Source organism: Pavona decussata, unplaced genomic scaffold (genome assembly GCF_977016875.1).
Source record: "Pavona decussata unplaced genomic scaffold, jaPavDecu1.1 SCAFFOLD_114, whole genome shotgun sequence".
NCBI classification, from domain to species: Eukaryota; Metazoa; Cnidaria; class Anthozoa; order Scleractinia; family Agariciidae; genus Pavona; species Pavona decussata.
Genome location: NW_028145528.1, coordinates 3,939,375 through 3,958,955, shown reverse-complemented (window position 1 = coordinate 3,958,955; position 19,581 = coordinate 3,939,375). Strand labels below are relative to the sequence as shown.

Here is a 19,581-nt window from a genome sequence, read left to right as displayed (position 1 = left end):
ATTCATGAATTTTTCAGAAGCGATGTTTTATGAAAATTATTTGACATCGCATTTCCATACAAACACTGCTATTTCGAGCCTGTTTGCCTACTCGTCAAAATGGCGTCGAAAACCGTGATAAGGCCTATTCTTTGAAATGATTGCAACGTTAACAAGGAGGAGAGTATAAAAGGTGAGTCGCGGACAAGGACTGTGGACCGCGGACTGGGTATAGGTGGAATATGGACTACGGACTGGGTTTAAAGGAGAACTGAAGTATGACAATCATATCTTTCTTGTATTCATTTTCATTAAGTTTAAGACGTATAAAATCAAGTTTCGGTAGTTATTTTTGTCCCTTTATTGTTGTTTTTGAGAAACAAAACAAGGACTGGGAATAAAATAGTGAGGATCGACAGTGCAAACATAAAATCTTGCTTTATCTCAGCGAAACAGCTGGATTTTTAATACGCGCTGAGGAGAGTCCGGCATTTTAGTTTTTTAGCATTTATCTCAGGGTTCGATATGATGAAAACTTGCTCTTGCAGTGCAGATTAAATGCGCAAAAGGATGTTTGATGATCATTGACCTGGTCAACCAATGAGGCCATGTGCACAATCATGTAGATGTCGTACATAGACATTTATGCAGTAGACATTGGTGAGATACCCGTGTTTCTGTTGTTGACATTCGACAAAGATAAATGCATGCCCTACAACCAATGTGCACTGTAGGGCATGCAGTCAGTCCGTAGTTCGTAGTCCATAGTCCTCCTACTTTAGTACCTTTTTAATACCCAGTCCGTGGTCCACAGTTCTTCGTCTTTATACCGACCACGTTTTTAACGTTGCAATTTATTTCAAAGAATACTATTGCTACCGAAGTTACCAAGATTTTGGGGAAATATATATATATATATATATATATATATATATATATATATATAGTAGGATACCGTATAGAGAAAATTTTTAGCGAACCTAAAACCCACTGGAATCGTACTGAAATGACCAAAATATGGCACACAATACCTGGCAAGATATTAAGGAGACAAGGTAAGCCATTTTTGTTCAATTCATGCCCTTTACGTTTCAACTCCAAAACACGTTCGTAAATTCCCATACAAACCCTTATAATTTACGCCATTGTGTAACACTCATCGTGACATGACAATACAAAGGTCAAACAAAGGTCATAGCGCTTGTGATGTATGCAGTAGACATTGCGCATATACAGTGTCACTGAGATACCCGTGTTTCTGCTGTTGACATTCGTCAAAGATAAATGCATGCCCTACAGCCAATGTGAACTATAGGTATAAACTGAGCTATTATTTTGTTAAACGGAAACACACAGGTTTTGAAGCTCTGTATTTCATACCAGTAATTGCGTTAAAATATGGCGTGCCGGCTGACATTGTTTTTCAGTCGCTTGCGAAGGTACAGTATCAAAGAGCACGCACAGAGAGGGTTTCTTTTTTTACTGACCCGCTTCTGGGTGATAATTATTTGGAATTTGAAAAAGCATTCCAGTAAACAAACTTGATTTAATTAATAATATTCACTTTGACCGACTCTATGTCTAACTTTCGCACTCATTTGACAAGCGTGTATTTTTTAAAGGTGATTTCAGTGTCATGTAAACGTTTAATTTTTAGCAAAACCGCTTATATGCCAGTTAATAAAGCCAGGTGAGGTCTTTTTTCTAGTTGTTGTAAATGGCAATTTTGCAGCACAAGTTAGTTTGTGGGCAATATCGACAGCTATTGACGTGACGCAGGTAACGCAATAGCGAGCATCAGTTTGGCACCATTATTTAAAGGTTAAGATTCGACAATTATTTGTTAAAATCAGATTATTAAACGTTGTTTTGACTTCTTTTATATGGAGGGTTTCGCTCAAATAGACTCTTAACGAAACCTTCCCAATCAAATTCCTTTGCAGTAAGATTTATTGGTAGATTTGCATTATGCAAATTTTTCCTACCGCAATTTGGCGAATATTTTCTTTTCCGATCACACACTTTTTTTTTGTCCAGACCTTTTCTACCACGTTATTAAACAAGAAAGAGAAACAGGCAAATGCAATATGAGATAAAATGACCATTTGAAGATAGCTTGGGTAAATGTTTTCACCGAGTCACCACAACATAGCATTTTCTCAACAGTTGCGAATTATGCAAATTTGTTAACGAAGCCTCACTACCTTTGGTTTTCGTTAGCGCGTGCATTGATTGCCCAGATTTTTTATTTCGTATTATTAAAGACGAAGACCCAACCTTCATTGCAATGTTCCTCTCGAGTCGATATCTGACATACCAAGATGCATTTTAAACCTTCAAACTTACTCAATTTTCACCTCATCGCGAAGTCCTCAAAATGTCAATTTTTAAAAGAGCCATAAGACCCTCCAATTTCTACAAAAGTTTACATAGGTCCCATTGGTAGAAAGTAGGTGAGTAATGCTCTTACTCAAAACCGACCTCGATTTCTAGCGTTGCGTACTGTTTCAACACAAGCGTATTGAACTTGGCTAATTTTGAGTGAGATTTTTGCATAATTAATGAGGCAAAACCCGTAATTTCGTTTTCTCCAAAATTCTCGAAAACTATATATTTCCAGAACATTCAAATAATATTTTCGAAGATAGTTCCCTAAAAGTAAACTTCAGGCAAATTATCAGGAGTTTCGATTTTTCAAGCTTGGCCAGTGATTCTCGAAAGTTACAGTCAGGCACTCTTAATCAGGCTTTGAACAGCTTGGCCATGGAATCAAAATTTTGGGTTTTGATTGCTAAAATTTCGATCCTGAGAGGCACCTACCCCGTGTTTAATTGATAAGGTAGCAAAATGTTTTGCTAAAAATAAAACTATACATATATATCGAACGTTTTCACTTTGCAATAGGCCTTTGGAGAGATCTGCCTGTTATGGTTAAATATCGCCGGATGTGTGTACACGTTCTACCCAATCAACAAAACTGCAGCAGGATTGATGTTACCTTACCTTGGTTGGGTCACGCTTGCCACGGCACTAACCTACTCCATCTGGCAGATGAACAAGCCTTCCATCAAAGAAGACTGATACTGAGCGGAGAAAAGCGACCGTTTGAAAGCAGAGGGGAAAGCGATACACAACTGATCAATGATATAGGCCAATAAAATCCGTAAACATTGTACTGTACTAGAATAAGTGCTTGTGTTCATAATTTGTTCTTGGTGTTCTTGTTTTTGTTGTTGTTGTTGTTTTTTCTTTTGCGTGAAAACGTCTTTTTTTGTTTCGTAAGCGGTGATCAGTTTACCTGTCTCGTCTAGATGCTAAAATTCTAATGATTTCCATATTCATGCAAAGTTTGGGTATTGGTAATTCGAAATTCTTGAAGTCTAGCCAGCCTGGAGAATAAAAAAAATTACAACACTTAGAAGGACGCGCCAGCACGTGCAAACTGGGCAACTATTTTTTTATGGTGTTTTTTTTTTTTGTAGCGGCATTTTTCAAATGTTTGTTTGGCGTAAATCATTACGTACGGCCTTCGTGAAATCTACCAACGCTTTTATTGCAAGCTGTAGACTCTTTCTTTCTTCTTTTTATCCCCAGTTAGAATCAATAACTCAAGATTACTGTCAAATGAAAATATATTTATTTTTTTGTTTTATGCCCTTTCCTAATTATTTAATTAGTAAATCATCAAAGTTTACTTTGAACATGTATAAGGTGTAATTTACAAGTAAATGTTATAAAAGTCTTTTTGTTCTTATTGTTTCTCGTTACACACTCCTTGGACATTCCTTTTCTTATTTTTGCACTCGGTGCTGTTTTTCGGTTCATTCTAACCTTTATCTTCCCACAGTCTCTCCTCGCCCATTCCTGGGGTATTTTTAGAGTTTGTTTAAGCTACCACTGAAATGTGTGTTAAAACTTGTTTTATTATGGTCCTCTTCGTTTTACGTTTTTCAAAAATGAAAATTAAGACCGTTTCTCTATAGTTTACGATAGGCGCTAAGATTTAAATGCAGCTCCACACATCAAAGATCGCAATCGTTTCCTTTGCAACACACACTAGTTAGTGTACCAGTAATTTGTAAGTCTAGTTAACCACCTTATGTTCTTCTAAGGATCTACAGACACTTTTCGGCCCCAGATTCGCTTTTCTGACTCAAGCGCTATTTCAAGCAATTGAAACTCTTGTCACTCCACGTCATCCACTATGCACTATTATTATGCCCGGTCAGAAAAGGCAGTATCCGTGGTAGAAGCAGCAAACATGCTACTTATTTTCCTAACCAGAACGTCAGTTTACAGCCATTTTTTCTCTCTATAGTCTCTCCTTCGCACTCTCGAGGGGAATTCAGGGAAAGGAAAAATCAGTAAAGTGAGTGCAAGGGCACAGGATCACTGACTTTCGTCTTTTGCCCCTGTTCTTACAATACTTCGCCGATGACTCCCGTAGAGCTCGCCGCTGCAGAGAGAGCTTTCTCATAGGGTCTTTCCGATAGGGCAAGATGGATGCATCAAAGCTTTACAATCCTATTGTATGGTCGAGAAAGGCAACACGAAAGCTGTCTAACTAGACTGCAAAACATTTCCAATTTTTTTGTGTTATTAAGTCGTAGCAACGTGTGGTCTTTGAAGGGAAAGTCTGGTGCATGTGGGGGTCGCGCGTGTGAGAATCCACGCTTCCTGCGGTTAAGGTTCGCGAGTTCGCGTTTTCGATTCTCCCTCCGTGATATAGAATTTAAAAAGAAAACAGCAACTGTTTTGCAGTCTACTACATCTTCCGAATAAGATTACCCTAGTTCGAAATTTAAAAGTAAGCGTGGAGGAGACCTGAAGGGGAAAAGAGTTTTAAGTTATTCGTCTAGCTTATGAAAAACACCTACAATAGCCTGTGACAATAGACGCCTTTCCCGGCTTCCGTTTCATCCGCCTCGTAAAGAGAGTGGATGAAACGAAAGCCGGAAAAGTTTCCGCGCTCGTTAAAAAAAAGCTGATTCGAACTCTGTCAACTTTACACTCCGATGGACAATGTTTCAGGTGACGCCCCACTCTCTTTCCGTCCACTTTTGGCCTTCTGACTTCTGTCTGAATTACACCGTCCAACATCGGGGAGCTTAAGCAACGACGACGGCGACGGCAACGACAACGCCGCAAAATAAGAGGTTTAATGACCAAAAACAATCGCTCTGCTCGTGCGTTTTACATTTTGATACATTTCTTTGCCGTCCTCTGCAAAACAACAACGTGAAATGACCAAATTTAAGGGTTTGTGGAGAACGTGAACGCACGGCGGTGAATTTTTCATTTTCTTTCTTAACTTGTAGTACGCCACTCTTACCAATTTAGTTCCTGCATAGTTTGCCATTTTTGTAAAAGTTGAGCGAGTTGAAATAATCGTGAAGTAGCACAAATGAAATAAAGATATATTTTCAGGTAATGTTTTTGTTGCCGTCGCCGTCACTTAAGCTCCCTAATTGCTTCCTTGTTCCGTGATATTCCCGGCCAGTGTTAATAAATGTACTCTCTGTTGGCATCGTGAGGTAAATCGATATCGTCCTCCAGCTTGACTTTAAGGTAACTACTACCGTTGTGCTTTGTCCTGGAGTAACCTGTCTTTATAAATTGGTGTATCTACGAGGTGAAATAAGAAAACGTATACTAAATATATATGTGTCCGGGGAGGGGGGGGGGATGGTATTCCCCTATATAAGCTATGTAGGTATGTGCGGCCCAAAGGGAATGGTTATTGAGCCGTTTTGGTCAGAAATAGGGTATAAATTTAACTAGATCTAACTATTTTGGGCTGAAAGTATGACCACGGGTTTTACAGAAACGGTTATGGATACTAGAAACCAGATCTGAAAAAGGACACCGGAAAATTACATATTCATTATGGGTAAAAGTCCACAAAGTAGCAAAAAAGTCTGCCAGTTAATATTAGTGGATAAATGTTACGTAACGTTTAAAAAACGAGCAGGAGTGTTTTGTCGGGTTTTTTGACCCGATAAACCAGGTGCTGCGAGTTTTTTGAACGGCTTCAAAAACATTCCTGCAAAAACGTGTGTCAGAGTTCATAACAATATGTTTTTGTGAACGTCAGTGGAAATTAGCAAACGGTAAAAACACTGCATACTAATGAGGAGTGTTTTATCAGCTGATAAAACACTGCATACTAAGGAGGAGGTTTATCGATATAAAGTCACTGCACGTGATGTATTATCGACCATTTGATAGGTCAATGGGCTTATGAATTATTAATGTGGCGAGAGCCGTTTACCACAAACCGGAGATAATTACAAAACAACCACTACCATTGTTAAAACTTTGAATGCGCCCAATTCAAATCCTATATCTTTGAAAATTTGTCGATATTAGGCGGGAAAAAGTGAAAGACATTCGAGAAGCGATTAGTTTGTTAAGTTCCCTTTTTAGACTCATTTCAAAGCATTTGTGGGGAAAGTTCGTTTTGGGTAGAGTTTCCTCACGGAGCGGAAAAATAATGTATCAGAAAAGGTCTGCGTTCTTTTTCCTTCACAGTTATTAACGTATTATCAACCGTCAGAAAGTGCATGTGAAACATCCCTGTTCCTTACACTGATTCCTGTATTTTGATTTGCAACTTGAATTGAAGCCACCAGAAAGTCAAAACCTTGAAGAACTTACAGTATAATAGAAAAACACCCAACGCCCAAAAACATGTGACAGGCACGTATCAAAGTACACACAGAACACAACTCATATCATGGGTGGAGGTTAATGTTAACTCACCTTGTTTCTGTTGTGATAACCAAAGTAAATAACGACGATGATGACAAGAATCAACATGAAAATCGCTGGGAAATTACTGCTCTGATGGTGGAGCAACGGAATTCTTGTGCTACAAGAAAGCAAGAAAAGATACTAAAACTGAACAAATAAACACGGCTTACAAAGAGACATTTGGAAGCTAGTCTATTTTAATAGATTTAAACAGCATCGTTTTGCCCAACACGTAATTACATCCGAAGTGAGATGAAACTGATCCACTTAGGATGTCCATCAACAGAGAATAACAACAACAACAACAACAACAACAATTTGTTTATAAATTAAATTCAGATTACATAACGGGCTTGTCCCACAAATAGCCACAAAGCTAGTCGGGGCGGGACAAGACGAGCACGAGAACATAATGGAAAAAAAATTACAGTAAAATACAAACATGCTGGATAATAACGCAGATTTAGATAAGACTATGCATCAAAATTAAAGAAAATTATATGTAATTTTTTATTATCATTAATATGACTTTGTTAGCTTTTCGCAATTTCTGTTCGTTAGTCATGTTGTTTGGTACTCGCAACTCCTCTCCGCACCGCACGTGCTCCAACTAACTTAATCTTTACAAATTATTGTTCTTGTACTTATGCAAGTTTCCCTGAAGTCACGTGCGCATCCTCCCCCCCCCCCCCGCCCCCCCCCCCCCCCCAAAAAAAAAAAATCGCTGAAAATTACCAAAAGGCATCATAAAAAGTTTTAACACTTTATACTGGGTAAGTCTCAATCTGTTTTTAATAACTAATTGGACGGAGGGAACCGTAAGAAAATACAAAAATGGAGCCAAGTAGTTACACCCTGTGCTTCGATGGCGTAGATGACCCGCAATTGTTTACTTCCGTTTGGCTTACCTTTCAACCTCAGTGGTAGCTTGAGTACTTCCCGCTATTCAATAAGGAAAAGAAGATAAAAGGAACCAGTGCTTAGTATCCTCACGTTGAATAAAATAGCGCGACTGGACTTGGCGTGTGTTAAAAGGAAGATGTGGTAAACAAACCTTTACAACTCGATTGAGGCTTAAAAAAAAAAAACATTTTGGGGGACCCAACGAGCACATTTAAGAAAACTACTTGAAATGTTGTCTCCTTTGTTCTCAGATCGTTTTGTGCCCCTTTATAGACAAATTGTATGTAAGCAAATACAGTTTGATCTGTACGTCCCGATGTTTTAGCTGAAAATTTAAGTTGTAGACAGTTTTAGGGAACGATATTGAAATCTTATTCCCCGAACTTACTAAAGCTGTTGTTGACTTTTCGAAAATGCTAGCTGACCTTTTCATATTGTTTACGGCACATTTGCCCCTTCGAAAACCAAAGGAATTAGTTTTACAGTGTTATCAAATTTTCAGCTGACATTTTGCCGAAGAAAGGTTTTAACTGAGTGTGCGTGTACTCTTTTTTTTTAATATTATATTGCGCATTTTCTATAAAATAATCAAACCGCATTACAACAATGTCTAGATCACTGATCAATTCCTACAGCAAAACAAGTTATAAACTGTCCAGTCCCATAACAGTAAACACCTTAAAGTTTCTCATACTTATTGCCGTCGATATCCCTTTGGCTGTTGAATTGAGCGATGGTTCTCTTGTTAACAATTTGTTTGAACTACCTTGCTCAGTGTTGGATGTCGTCGTAGTTTTTGAGTTTGGCGATGTTTGTGTAGTTGTTGATTGTTTTGTTGTAGATTTGGTTGAAGGAGCTGGTGGCTCGGCCTTGGTAGTCGTAGTTATAATGGTTGGTGGTACTTTTTTAGTTGTTGGTTCTTTTGATGTAGATGTGACTGAAGTCTTAGGCTTGGCTGATGTAGCCGCAGATGTCTGTCTCTTTGTTGGAACAGCTGACCGGTTTTCTGGCTCACTCATGGTAATCGTTGCTTCCTTTTCTTGTCGTTGAGTTCCCAACTTCGTTGTTCGAGGTGAGATTCCTTCCTCGCCTTCTATTGTTCCGTTTTGCTGGTTTTTTTTCATTTCCTGAATAATCCTGTTTATTAATGACAGAATTACTGACGATAACAGGTATCACATTCATTGCACACTTCAGTACAAAATAGCTTCCACACGCAGATAAAAAAGACCCAATCGAGGCGGGGGAGGGGCAGGTAGATACAAATGGAAAGAGAAATAAGAAATAGCATTTTGAAATATTACTTCTCGCACTAACTGTTATAAGTAATATCACAACGTGTTGCCGTAGTCTTCCCAAGATTTTAGAGGCGACCTCGAAGAAGAAAGGAGTATGATAAATCTGAGTATTAGTATTAGTGTAAATTAATGGAAACATTGAAAATGGCTTTTGTCTGTGCCGAGAGGCAATAACTTTGTTAATGTAAAGGAAATACTTGTCATACAATCTCGTTCCCAGAGCCCTCGTTACCCTTGTCCAGCGGAACGGGAAACGTGCCGCTAGATATAGGTAACGAGGGCTCTGAGAACGAGATTGCTTGTTATACTTATATTCATATCGATTTAAAGGGGATACGTCACGACCTGCACATGCGCGAACTGATTGTTTTGACAGCGATTGTGCTACAACAAAATTCCAATACCCACGACACGGTGGAAAGTGTGAGGGGAGTAAAATAAGATCAATCATTCAATGAGAAGGTACTTGAGCGGAGGTAGTAAGCAGTACCTGTCTCATTTCTTTTATAGAACACTTACTTTTTCTTTAGAAGATCTTTTACTTTTGGTCGACTCATAATTTCGTTTAACAATGCATCGATCTCTTCAGGACCTAAAGGTACAAGTTAAAAAAAATCAAGTACAACAACTTGCAATTGGTAGGTATCGGAAACTGAGTCCTTGTTTCAGGACTTTATTTTGACTACAAGGGTTACTCTTAAAGTAAACTGATGTTTGGTTTTATGTAAAGGTAATTTGGCCACCGTAAAGACATTCGACTGTTGACTTTTCGAGCGTTAGCCCTTCGTTTTGAGCGAATCTAGGAATTGTGGATTACAGGTGGATTGTATTTGGTTTATGTGGTGAGCGGTGGACCCGGCTACACTATTGGCTTACAGTAAATAAACCGAGCAAAAAAACAACGCGATCCGAAGAACTGAACTTTTTACTGGGTGTGCGTCTACTCTCAGGACTGATCACGTATTATTGGACTAAATTCAGGTTAAGTGGAACACAATACCCAAAAATCAGTAACATCTATCGTTTGCTGCCACGTGTAACGCTTGGACACATGCTTTAGTTTTCACTGATGGTTGTGACAAACATCCCGCAAAAATAAAATGCATTCTCTGCACACGTGGATCTCAGTTGGTTTATCAGATTGAGAAATCAGTCTGAATGAGGTTTCTTTCGTGGAATTACAACGTTTTCCTTTAGTCTGCAGAACGTTGCTCATCATCATCATCATCATCTTTATTATTATTATTATTTTCCAGTCGGTCGTGCTTCGCTCTCACTTCTCGCCGAAGAACGGCACGAAGAAGTATAAGGTCTGTTCTTCGGGCGGGCTTAACTGAAGCTATACATGTGCTAGGTACAATTCCGTTTTCCGATGAATGAAGTGAATTCCCATAACAGTTATGTAAGCAACTTACGCGATTCTAACCTATGGTCTCTGTGACACCGGTGCAGTGCTTAACCAACTGAGCTATCAAGCCAGGTATCCAGGACAAAAATCAGGATATTTTTTATTTACTTTCATACGCTTACTAAACTGGCTAGCCTTACCAAAGACGTTTAATCTTAAATCGGTCAGGATGCTATGGAGGGCGTAGAACCGCAAGCTAACATCAGCTGTTTGCCATATTTTGTCAGTTAGCCAGTCATATATGCATAAAAAAGACCGACTCTGTATGCACAATACAAAAAAACCTAAAACAATATCAACAACAAGTAAACACCTTAAGGTTTCTCATACTTATTGTCATTGATATCCCTTTGGTTGTTGAATTGAGCGATGGTTCTCCTGTTGACAATTTGTTTGAATTACCTTGCTCAGTGTTGGATGTCGTCGTAGTTTTTGAGTTTGGCGATGTTTGTGTAGTTGTTGATTGTTTTGTTGTAGATTTGGTTGAAGGAGCTGATGGCTCAACCTTGGTCGTGGTTTTTATTATAGTTGGCGGTACTTCTTTGGTTGTTGGTTCTTTTGTTGTTGAGGATGAGATTCCTTCCTCGCCTTCTGTTGCTCCGTTTTGCTGGTTTTTCTTCATTTCCTGAATAATCCTGTTGATCAATGACAGAATTACTGACAATAACAGTTATCACATTAATTGCACACTTCAAAACAAAAGAGCTTCCACACGGGGGAGGGGGGGGGGGGAGGAGTAGATATAAATGGAAAGAGAAATAAGGAATAGTATTTGTAATTCGTGACAAGGAATTAAATACATAAATTGACAAATGACGTTAGAAAAAAAGGGATAACAGTGCTGTGACGCAAACGGAGAGACGAACAGGGCAGAGCCCCAATTGGAACAATTTTGAAATACATGTATTAGTTCTTGCACTAACTGTTATGAGTAAGTATTACAACTGTGTTGCCGTAGTCTTCCCAAGATTTTAAAGGCGAACCCGAAGGGTAAAGGAGTATGATAAATCAGTATTAGTATTAGTATAAATGGAAACATTGAAAATGGCTTCCGTCTGTGCTGAGAGGCAATAACTTTGTTAATATGGAAAGGAAATACTTGTCATACAATCTCGTTCCCAGAGCCCTCGTTACCCTTGTACAGCGGAACGGGAAACGTGCCGCTACACAAGGGTAACGAGGGCTCTGGGAACGAGATTGCTTGTTATACTTAAATTCATATCGATTTAAAGGGGATACGTCACGACCTGCACATGCGCGAACTGATTGTTTTGACAGCGATTGTGCTACAACAAAATTCCAATACCCACGACACGGTGGAAAGTGTGAGGGGAGTAAAATAAGATCAATCATTCAATGAGAAGGTACTTGAGCGGAGTTAGTAAGCAGTACCTGTCTCATTTCTTTTATAGAACACTTACTTTTTCTTTAGAAGATCTTTTACTTCTGGTCGACTCATAACTTCGTTTAACAATGCATCGATCTCTTTGGGACCTGAAACTAAAGGTTAAAAAAATCAAGTAAAACTACTTGCAATTGGTAGGTATCGGAAACTGAGTCCTTGTTTCATGACTTTATTTTGACTACAAGGGTTACTCTTAAAGTAAACTGATGTTTGGTTTTATGTAAAGGTAATCTGGCCACCGTAAAGACATTCGACTGTTGACTTTTCGAGAGTTAGCCCTTCGTTTTGAGCGAATCTAGGAATTGTGGATTACAGGTGGATTGTATTTGGTTTATGTGGTGAGCGGTGGACCCGGCTACACTATTGGCTTACAGTAAATAAACCGAGCAAAAAAAACAACGTGATCCGAAGAACTGAACTTTTTACTGGGTGTGCGTCTACTCTCAGGACTGATTACGTATTATTGGACTAAATTCAGGTTAAGTGGAACACAATACCCAAAAATCAGTAACATCTATCGTTTGCTGCCATGTGTAACGCTTGGACACATGCTTTAGTTTTCACTGATGGTTGTGACAAACATCCCGCAAAAATAAAATGCATTCGCTGCACACGTGGATCTCAGTTGGTTTATCAGATTGAGAACTCAGTCTGAATAAGGTTTCTTTCGTTGAATTACAATATTTTCCTTTAGTCTGCAGAACGTTGCTCATCATCGTCATCATCATCATCATCATCTTTATTATTATTATTTTCCAGTCGGTCGTGCTTCGCTCTCACTTCTCGCCGAAGAACGGCACGAAGAAGTATAAGGTCTGTTCTTCGGGCGGGCTTAACTGAAGCTATACATGTGCTAGGTACAATTCCGTTTTCCGATGAATGAAGTGAATTCCCATAACAGTTATGTAAGCAACTTACGCGATTCTAACCTATGGTCTCTGTGACACCGGTGCAGTGCTTAACCAACTGAGCTATCAAGCCAGGTATCCAGGACAAAAATCAGGATATTTTTTATTTACTTTCATACGCTTACTAAACTGGCTAGCCTTACCAAAGACGTTTAATCTTAAATCGGTCAGGATGCTATGGAGTGCGTAGAACCGCAAGCTAACATCAGCTGTTTGCCATATTTTGTCAGTTAGCCAGTCATATATGCATAAAAAAGACCGACTCTGTATGCACAATACAAAAAAACCTAAAACAATATCAACAACAAGTAAACACCTTAAGGTTTCTCATACTTATTGCCATTGATATCCCTTTGGTTGTTGAATTGAGCGATGGTTCTCCTGTTGACAATTTGTTTGAATTACCTTGCTCAGTGTTGGATGTCGTCGTAGTTTTTGAGTTTGGCGATGTTTGTGTAGTTGTTGGTTGTTTTGTTGTAGATTTGGTTGAAGGAGCTGATGGCTCAACCTTGGTCGTGGTTTTTATTATAGTTGGCGGTACTTCTTTGGTTGTTGGTTCTTTTGTTGTTGAGGATGAGATTCGTTCCTCGCCTTCTGTTGCTCCGTTTTGCTGGTTTTTCTTCATTTCCTGAATAATCCTGTTGATCAATGACAGAATTACTGACAATAACAGTTATCACATTCATTGCAAACTTCAAATACAAAAGAGCTTCCACACGCAGATAAAAAAGACCCAATCGAGGCGGGGGGGGGGGGGGGGGGAAGGGGTAGATATAAATGGAAAGAGAAATAAGGAATAGTATTTGTAATTCGTGACAAGGAATTAAATACATAAATTGACAAATGACGTTAGAAAAAAAAGAAAAGGGATAACAGTGCTGTGACTCAAACGGAGAGACGAACAGGGCAGAGCCCCAATTGGAACAATTTTGAAATACATGTATTAGTTCTTGCACTAACTGTTATGAGTAAGTATTACAACTGTGTTGCCGTAGTCTTCCCAAGATTTTAAAGGCGAACCCGAAGGGTAAAGGAGTATGATAAATCAGTATTAGTATTAGTATAAATGGAAACATTGAAAATGGCTTCCGTCTGTGCTGAGAGGCAATAACTTTGTTAATATGGAAAGGAAATACTTGTCATACAATCTCGTTCCCAGAGCCCTCGTTACCCTTGTACAGCGGAACGGGAAACGTGCCGCTACACAAGGGTAACGAGGGCTCTGGGAACGAGATTGCTTGTTATACTTAAATTCATATCGATTTAAAGGGGATACGTCACGACCTGCACATGCGCGAACTGATTGTTTTGACAGCGATTGTGCTACAACAAAATTCCAATACCCACGACACGGTGGAAAGTGTGAGGGGAGTAAAATAAGATCAATCATTCAATGAGAAGGTACTTGAGCGGAGGTAGTAAGCAGTACCTGTCTCATTTCTTTTATAGAACACTTACTTTTTCTTTAGAAGATCTTTTACTTCTGGTCGACTCATAACTTCGTTTAACAATGCATCGATCTCTTTGGGACCTGAAACTAAAGGTTAAAAAAATCAAGTAAAACTACTTGCTATTGGTAGGTATTGGAAAATGAGTTTTTGTTTCAGGACTTTATTTTGACTGCAAGGATAAATCTTAAAGTAAACTGATGTTTGGTTTTATGTAAAGGTAATTTGGCCACCGTAAAGAGATTCGACTGTTGACTTTTCGAGAGTTAGCCCTTGCTTCGTTTTGAGCGAATCTAGGAATTGTGGATGGCAGGTGGATTGTATGTGGTGGTTTATGTATTGAGCGGTGGACCCGGCTACACTATTGGCTTACAGTAAACTGAACCGAGCGAAAACATAACACAATCAGTAAGACGAATCAGACGCACGTGTCCAAGACTTCGAAGGGAATCTGGAAAGTCACATGGTGCAATGGTGTGAAATTTCTCTAACAATTGGCATCTTTACCTTTTATCTTTACAATACAGTCCAACCCAAGGAAATGGAATGCAATTCGATGCGGTACACTCAGTTGCATGTCAGAGGCAGCCCAAGCTCACTTCACCACGGATAGGGTGTTATTTTACCGTTTTTGGTATTCTTTGAAACAACTTTTATTCCCTTCACTGCAGTGGTTTCAAAGAATGCCCAAAACGGTGAAATAACCCTCAAACGCTGATAAGATTTACACCAGGCTTAGATAGATAGATAGATACTTTATTATAACCACCATTGCAGCCATAAGCTGAATTACGGGATATTTACAAGGAGGTAATAATAACAAAGAGAAAAAAGAAAATTATCTACATCTTAAAAACATGGCTAAAATATAATAACAAAGAGGAAAAGAGAAAATATCTACATCTTATAGACATGGCTAAAAAGAAAACTGTTCTTCCAACGCTCGGTCTTACATAGGGGGAGAGTGAAATCACTTTTGCGTCTCAGTGCATATTTACAACTCTTCCTTTGAGGGAGGAGGCTATGGAGACTGTGGGTGGGGTTACAGACGATCTCGTCAAACAGATCGATTGAAATCTTTTCTCTCCTCTCATGAAGTTTCGGTAGGCCAACTGTTTCTAGTGCTACACTATATGACAGGTCAGGATAGATGATTCTGAATGCCCTTCTTTGGATCCGTTCCAAATCAACACTAATGTAGTTTGGTAGAGAACGATGGAATACAGGACTTGCGTATTCCAGGACGGGCCTAATTCATGTCACATAGAATTGCACCAGTTCACTTGGTGCCACTCCGGATCTCTTGAGTTGACGTAAAAAGTAGAGACGAGAGGAACAGTTTCTAATTAGTTCAGAGCTGTGCATGTTCCACTTTAGGTCGTGGCTAATGGTCACGCCTAGCAATTTGGCACTGGTGACTAATTCAAGGGGTTTGCCATTTAGGACTAGGGGTTCAAAATCGTGGTTGCTATTGGAGAAACCAATTCGAAGTTCTTTGCACTTGGCCTCATTCAATTGGAACCCATCGAGACTCGCTTGTCTCGAAAGGTTGCGGTCGCTTGCGTCCGTTTTATTCATTTTATTGAGCAAAAGTTAAAACTTAGTATTATTATCTTCCCACTGGTGATTAATTAGTATAGTGTTGACGATCATCTATAGTGTTGACGATCATCTATGCCCTGGCTTGATAGTCTTATGATATTTTGTGCTAGCGTCACGGTTAGTTGCGAGTGATATGCGCACGTAACGCAACATCTCGAGAGCTTTCCCAATATCAGCCTGGCAAGGAGTAGCTGATGTGTAACCATATGGTGGAACGTGAAATTTAAGGTTATAACTGCTTTTTGGGTCAAGTCCTATATCTCAAAGCGATGTCGTGTTCCTTGTATTCGAAAACAATAATTCGAAACCAATCATGTACTGATGAAGAGAGCAAGCAGTAAAACAAGAAACACTGTATTTAGTCGACCTTAATTAAAATATTAAATGACTGACAGAGCATCAGTACAATCACTTTCCAGAGTGACTCGCGCAGACACTCGGTGTTTATTTGACAAGCTGTTATTAACGGCAGTGGATGAGGCCCTGGCAAAGGCATTTATAGAAGAATAACTGAATACATATCAAAACGCTTTATGTTTTTAAATAGACGCTTATATACTCGTGGTCATGACGGCCTCCGTTTATATAATGGAAGGTTGACAGTAGTCGTGAAGCTCCATAAATTTACACTGTCTGTACGGAGTATCTCGGCAGTTGTGGATAAGAATGTGTGAAAGTGATATGAATAACCAGAACCTCACAATAAAGAAGCAACAGCTTGTTATGAACATGCATGAACTAATATTAGCTTACCTAAAACGGTCTCATTCGTTGGCTTCTCCGCCAAAGTTTCATTTGGTGAAGGCGGCTTACAAAAGCACACGGCAGGGAGAATTAACATCAAGCTTACGCACAATTTCATCTTCACGAACTGTCGATCAAGCAGCAAAGGTTCCAGGAGTTTAACTAATCAAACAAAGATGCAAATCCCGAGGGCGAAGGCGAAACCATGACTGCATGGCACAGTTGCATCTTGACAACCCGGAAATGGTGACTAACGCACTTGTCACGTGCCGACCAGGGGCCGTAAAGGACCTTGAAACGAGCTAGATAGATAGATAGATAGATAGATAGATAGATAGATAGATAGATAGATAGATAGATAGATAGATAGATAGATAGATACATAGATAGATAGATAGATAGATAGATAGATACATAGATAGATAGATAGATAGATAGATAGATAGATAGATAGATAGATAGATAGATAGCTAGCTAGCTAGCTAGCTAGCTAGATAGATAGATAGATAGATACATAGATAGATAGATAGATAGATAGATAGATAGATAGATAGATAGATAGATTGGACAGGATGAAATTAAAAAGCTTATCACATAAGAACTCGCGGCGTTAGTGTAAGGGAACTAGACCGGTCAAAAGAAGCGCCTCATTGTACGAACAATCTGGATAGATAATACGCAAAGCTCGCCTTTGACATCCCTCAAGATCTACTGAAAGGTATTGCGGAAGGCTATGATGATAAACAGGGCATGCGTATTCAGTGACAGGCCTAATACAAGTCAGATAGAAGAGCAAAAGTTCCCCGGGGGGGGGTACTCCCCGGAATTCTTGGTGGGGGTGTGCCGCCCGGGTCTTCAAATCGCGACCCTATTTCAGACCTAAACATGCCATTTTCCACACCCGTTTTCAGACCTGACCTCTAAAATTCATACCCGTTTTCAGACCTGATAATTATGCATCAGTGCCGAACGGAAGTTGACGCAAGGAGTAAAAGTAAGCTGGAATGACATAGTTTATCTATTTCTTTTTCTCGCTATCAGTTAGTCGTTCCAGTTATGTACTGAGAAGAAAAATATGTTTGTAAGCTTTCGTAAATGTTCCCCGCCCCAAAAACCCGACCCGATATTGTCAAAATCTATACCCGTTTTCAGACCAAAACGGCTCAAAAACCATACCCTTGGAGGCGGCACATACCTATATACCTTATATAGGGGAGTACCCCCCCCCCCCCGGGAAAAGTTCCTCCGACTTTACTTGTGCGCGCTTAAGCTGACGCAAAAAATACAGGCGCTTGTTGACTTTCTTTACAACCTAGCCATACACTGACCTTTAAAAACAAACTAAAACACTATTTTGGCATCACTGATTTTGGCAAACCAATCTGCTAGTTTACTTTAGGAACCTGCTAGTGTGGTGTTGCGTCGGTGTAGATTGGAAACAAATGTTGTCAACAGTCGTTAAGCAGGTAATTTCATAGGTGGCCCAAGCTGTACGATTTGTGTTGACCCTTGTAACGTAAACACCAACGTCACGAGCATCAAGATAACTATTGTGTAATAGTGAAATATTTTATAAGGGTTTGTATAGGGAGAAGATTTTTCCCCATACAAACCCTTATAATCTCGTTGTTACACAACGGTCATCTTGATGCTCAAATTACGCGACGTAACACAAATCGTAGATCTTGGGCTACCTGTGGTAATTTGACCACCGTAAAGAGATTCGACGTTTCGAGTGTTAACCCTTCGTCAAAGTAAATCGACAACAGCTTTAAGGCTTCAGAAAGTAAGGCCAGTGATCGACCAAAAACAAAAAGGGAAACGAGAGGGAGCTCGAGAGAAATTCCCCGCAAAATTTATTTCTGATTTTGGCCGTCGTAGGCCCCACCACAGAGCTTGAAACAGGGCACTTTATTAAGGCAAAAAAAGAGTTAAAGGGCATGTTGAGCCTGATAAAACATGCATATGAAAGGTATCCGAGCATAATAATTCTTCCGTTACAACATACGAACCTATCAGCCCTGCAGGAATTCACTATTGCAATTTGGGGGCGAGATATTAGCTCTGTTATGCCCTGGTGACTCCATACAAATCCTAATTTTGTCTCGGTTCCAAACGTTTGGCCCCCAAATTGCAATAAGATGCTGATTTTTAGCATATAGGCATTTTTCATCGTGATCTATCTGAATATACTAACAAATCCCATAATTTCATAGTTTTTGTGACGTCATCACTTTAGAACTTTATTGTAATTGGAGATGTTATGTTTAGCCCTCCCTCCCGGGCAATAAGTCGTAACAAACCACCCTTTGCACTTCCATCATGTAGAAATATCTTTATTTCAATTCTGACTCATCTAAGTTATTTTCATTCCATTTATACTGACGCGATATATTCCAAAAAAAAATTTACGGCTGATGCACAAAGAACGCTAAACAGTTAGACTTGGGCACCGAAACAAACTAGGTTGCGTTTATATTTCCACTACTCTATTTTTTTTACAACTATGCAACCATGTTTTGTACAAACGACTAGAGTGGGATTTTCAGAGTCCAGGAAAAATGAGTGCGAATGCAACTGCGTCATATTCTTTCAATTTGCTAGGGAGATAAGCAAATTAACTCTAAGAAAATGGACCAGTTTGCATTGAAACGCATATACACTAAGCGAAACGAAAATAATTCACAGAAAAACAAGCAAAAGGAAATTTCCAGCACCATAAGCTATTTCGAGTTGTCTTAAACCTCGTTATCACATCGAGGTCTGCTGCGCAGCTATTCATTTGGAAATGAATTTTCATTTCCACGCAAATAAAACTCACTTTTTTAATTAACAGTTTAGCACTGGGCCTCTCATGGACCCCAGGGCAGGGTTGTTCAAAAGCCGATTAACGCTAATCTACGATTAAACGTTAATCGAGGTTTTCATCTCCCTCTTTAAGACTGGTTTAAAGCCTAATTTCAAGGTAAAGGTAAAGAAACGTCTAAGCCAAAACTGAGGGGCAAAAATCTTTGGGAAGAATCTTTACTGATTAGTAATTAAATTCTAATCAAAGTTCACGTTAATCTAGGATTAGCTTAATCGGGATTTGAACAACTGGGCTCAGATGAACACGCTTAAACACGAAGGCACA

At 39.3% G+C, this 19,581-nt stretch overlaps 2 protein-coding genes across 7 annotated transcripts in view; one reads left to right on the top strand and one right to left on the bottom strand.

Annotated features, from left to right (window-relative positions):
- LOC146470290 (translocator protein-like) overlaps window positions 1-19,581 on the top strand; it is a 117,454-nt gene that overhangs the window by 5,724 nt on the left and 92,149 nt on the right. Inside the window, exon 4 of one of the 2 annotated variants that reach the window (XM_085122408.1) lies at window positions 2,884-3,082. In XM_085122408.1, the coding sequence (XP_084978534.1) occupies window positions 2,884-3,060 (177 nt within the window). In that variant the 3' untranslated portion in view covers window positions 3,061-3,082. Of the gene's footprint in view, window positions 1-2,883; window positions 3,734-19,581 lie in introns of those variants that run through there. The other variant, XM_085122407.1, reaches the window with a different exon arrangement.
- On the bottom strand, window positions 3,594-16,746 carry LOC146470298 (uncharacterized). 5 transcript variants are annotated; one of them, XM_085122395.1, is made up of 11 exons: window positions 16,458-16,746; window positions 14,113-14,191; window positions 13,060-13,292; window positions 11,763-11,841; window positions 10,672-10,976; window positions 9,453-9,525; window positions 8,330-8,772; window positions 7,641-7,674; window positions 6,742-6,850; window positions 5,435-5,604; window positions 3,594-5,058 (listed from the first exon to the last, which is right to left on the bottom strand). In XM_085122395.1, exons 1-10 carry the CDS (start codon window positions 16,564-16,566, stop codon window positions 5,482-5,484), a joined length of 1,587 nt encoding a protein of 528 aa, XP_084978521.1. In that variant the 5' UTR covers window positions 16,567-16,746; the 3' UTR covers window positions 3,594-5,058; window positions 5,435-5,481. The 5 variants fall into 5 exon arrangements, with proteins under 5 accessions (XP_084978521.1, XP_084978520.1, XP_084978524.1 ...); XM_085122394.1 differs by having other exon boundaries at window positions 3,594-5,604; XM_085122398.1 differs by having other exon boundaries at window positions 3,594-5,604; window positions 8,402-8,772.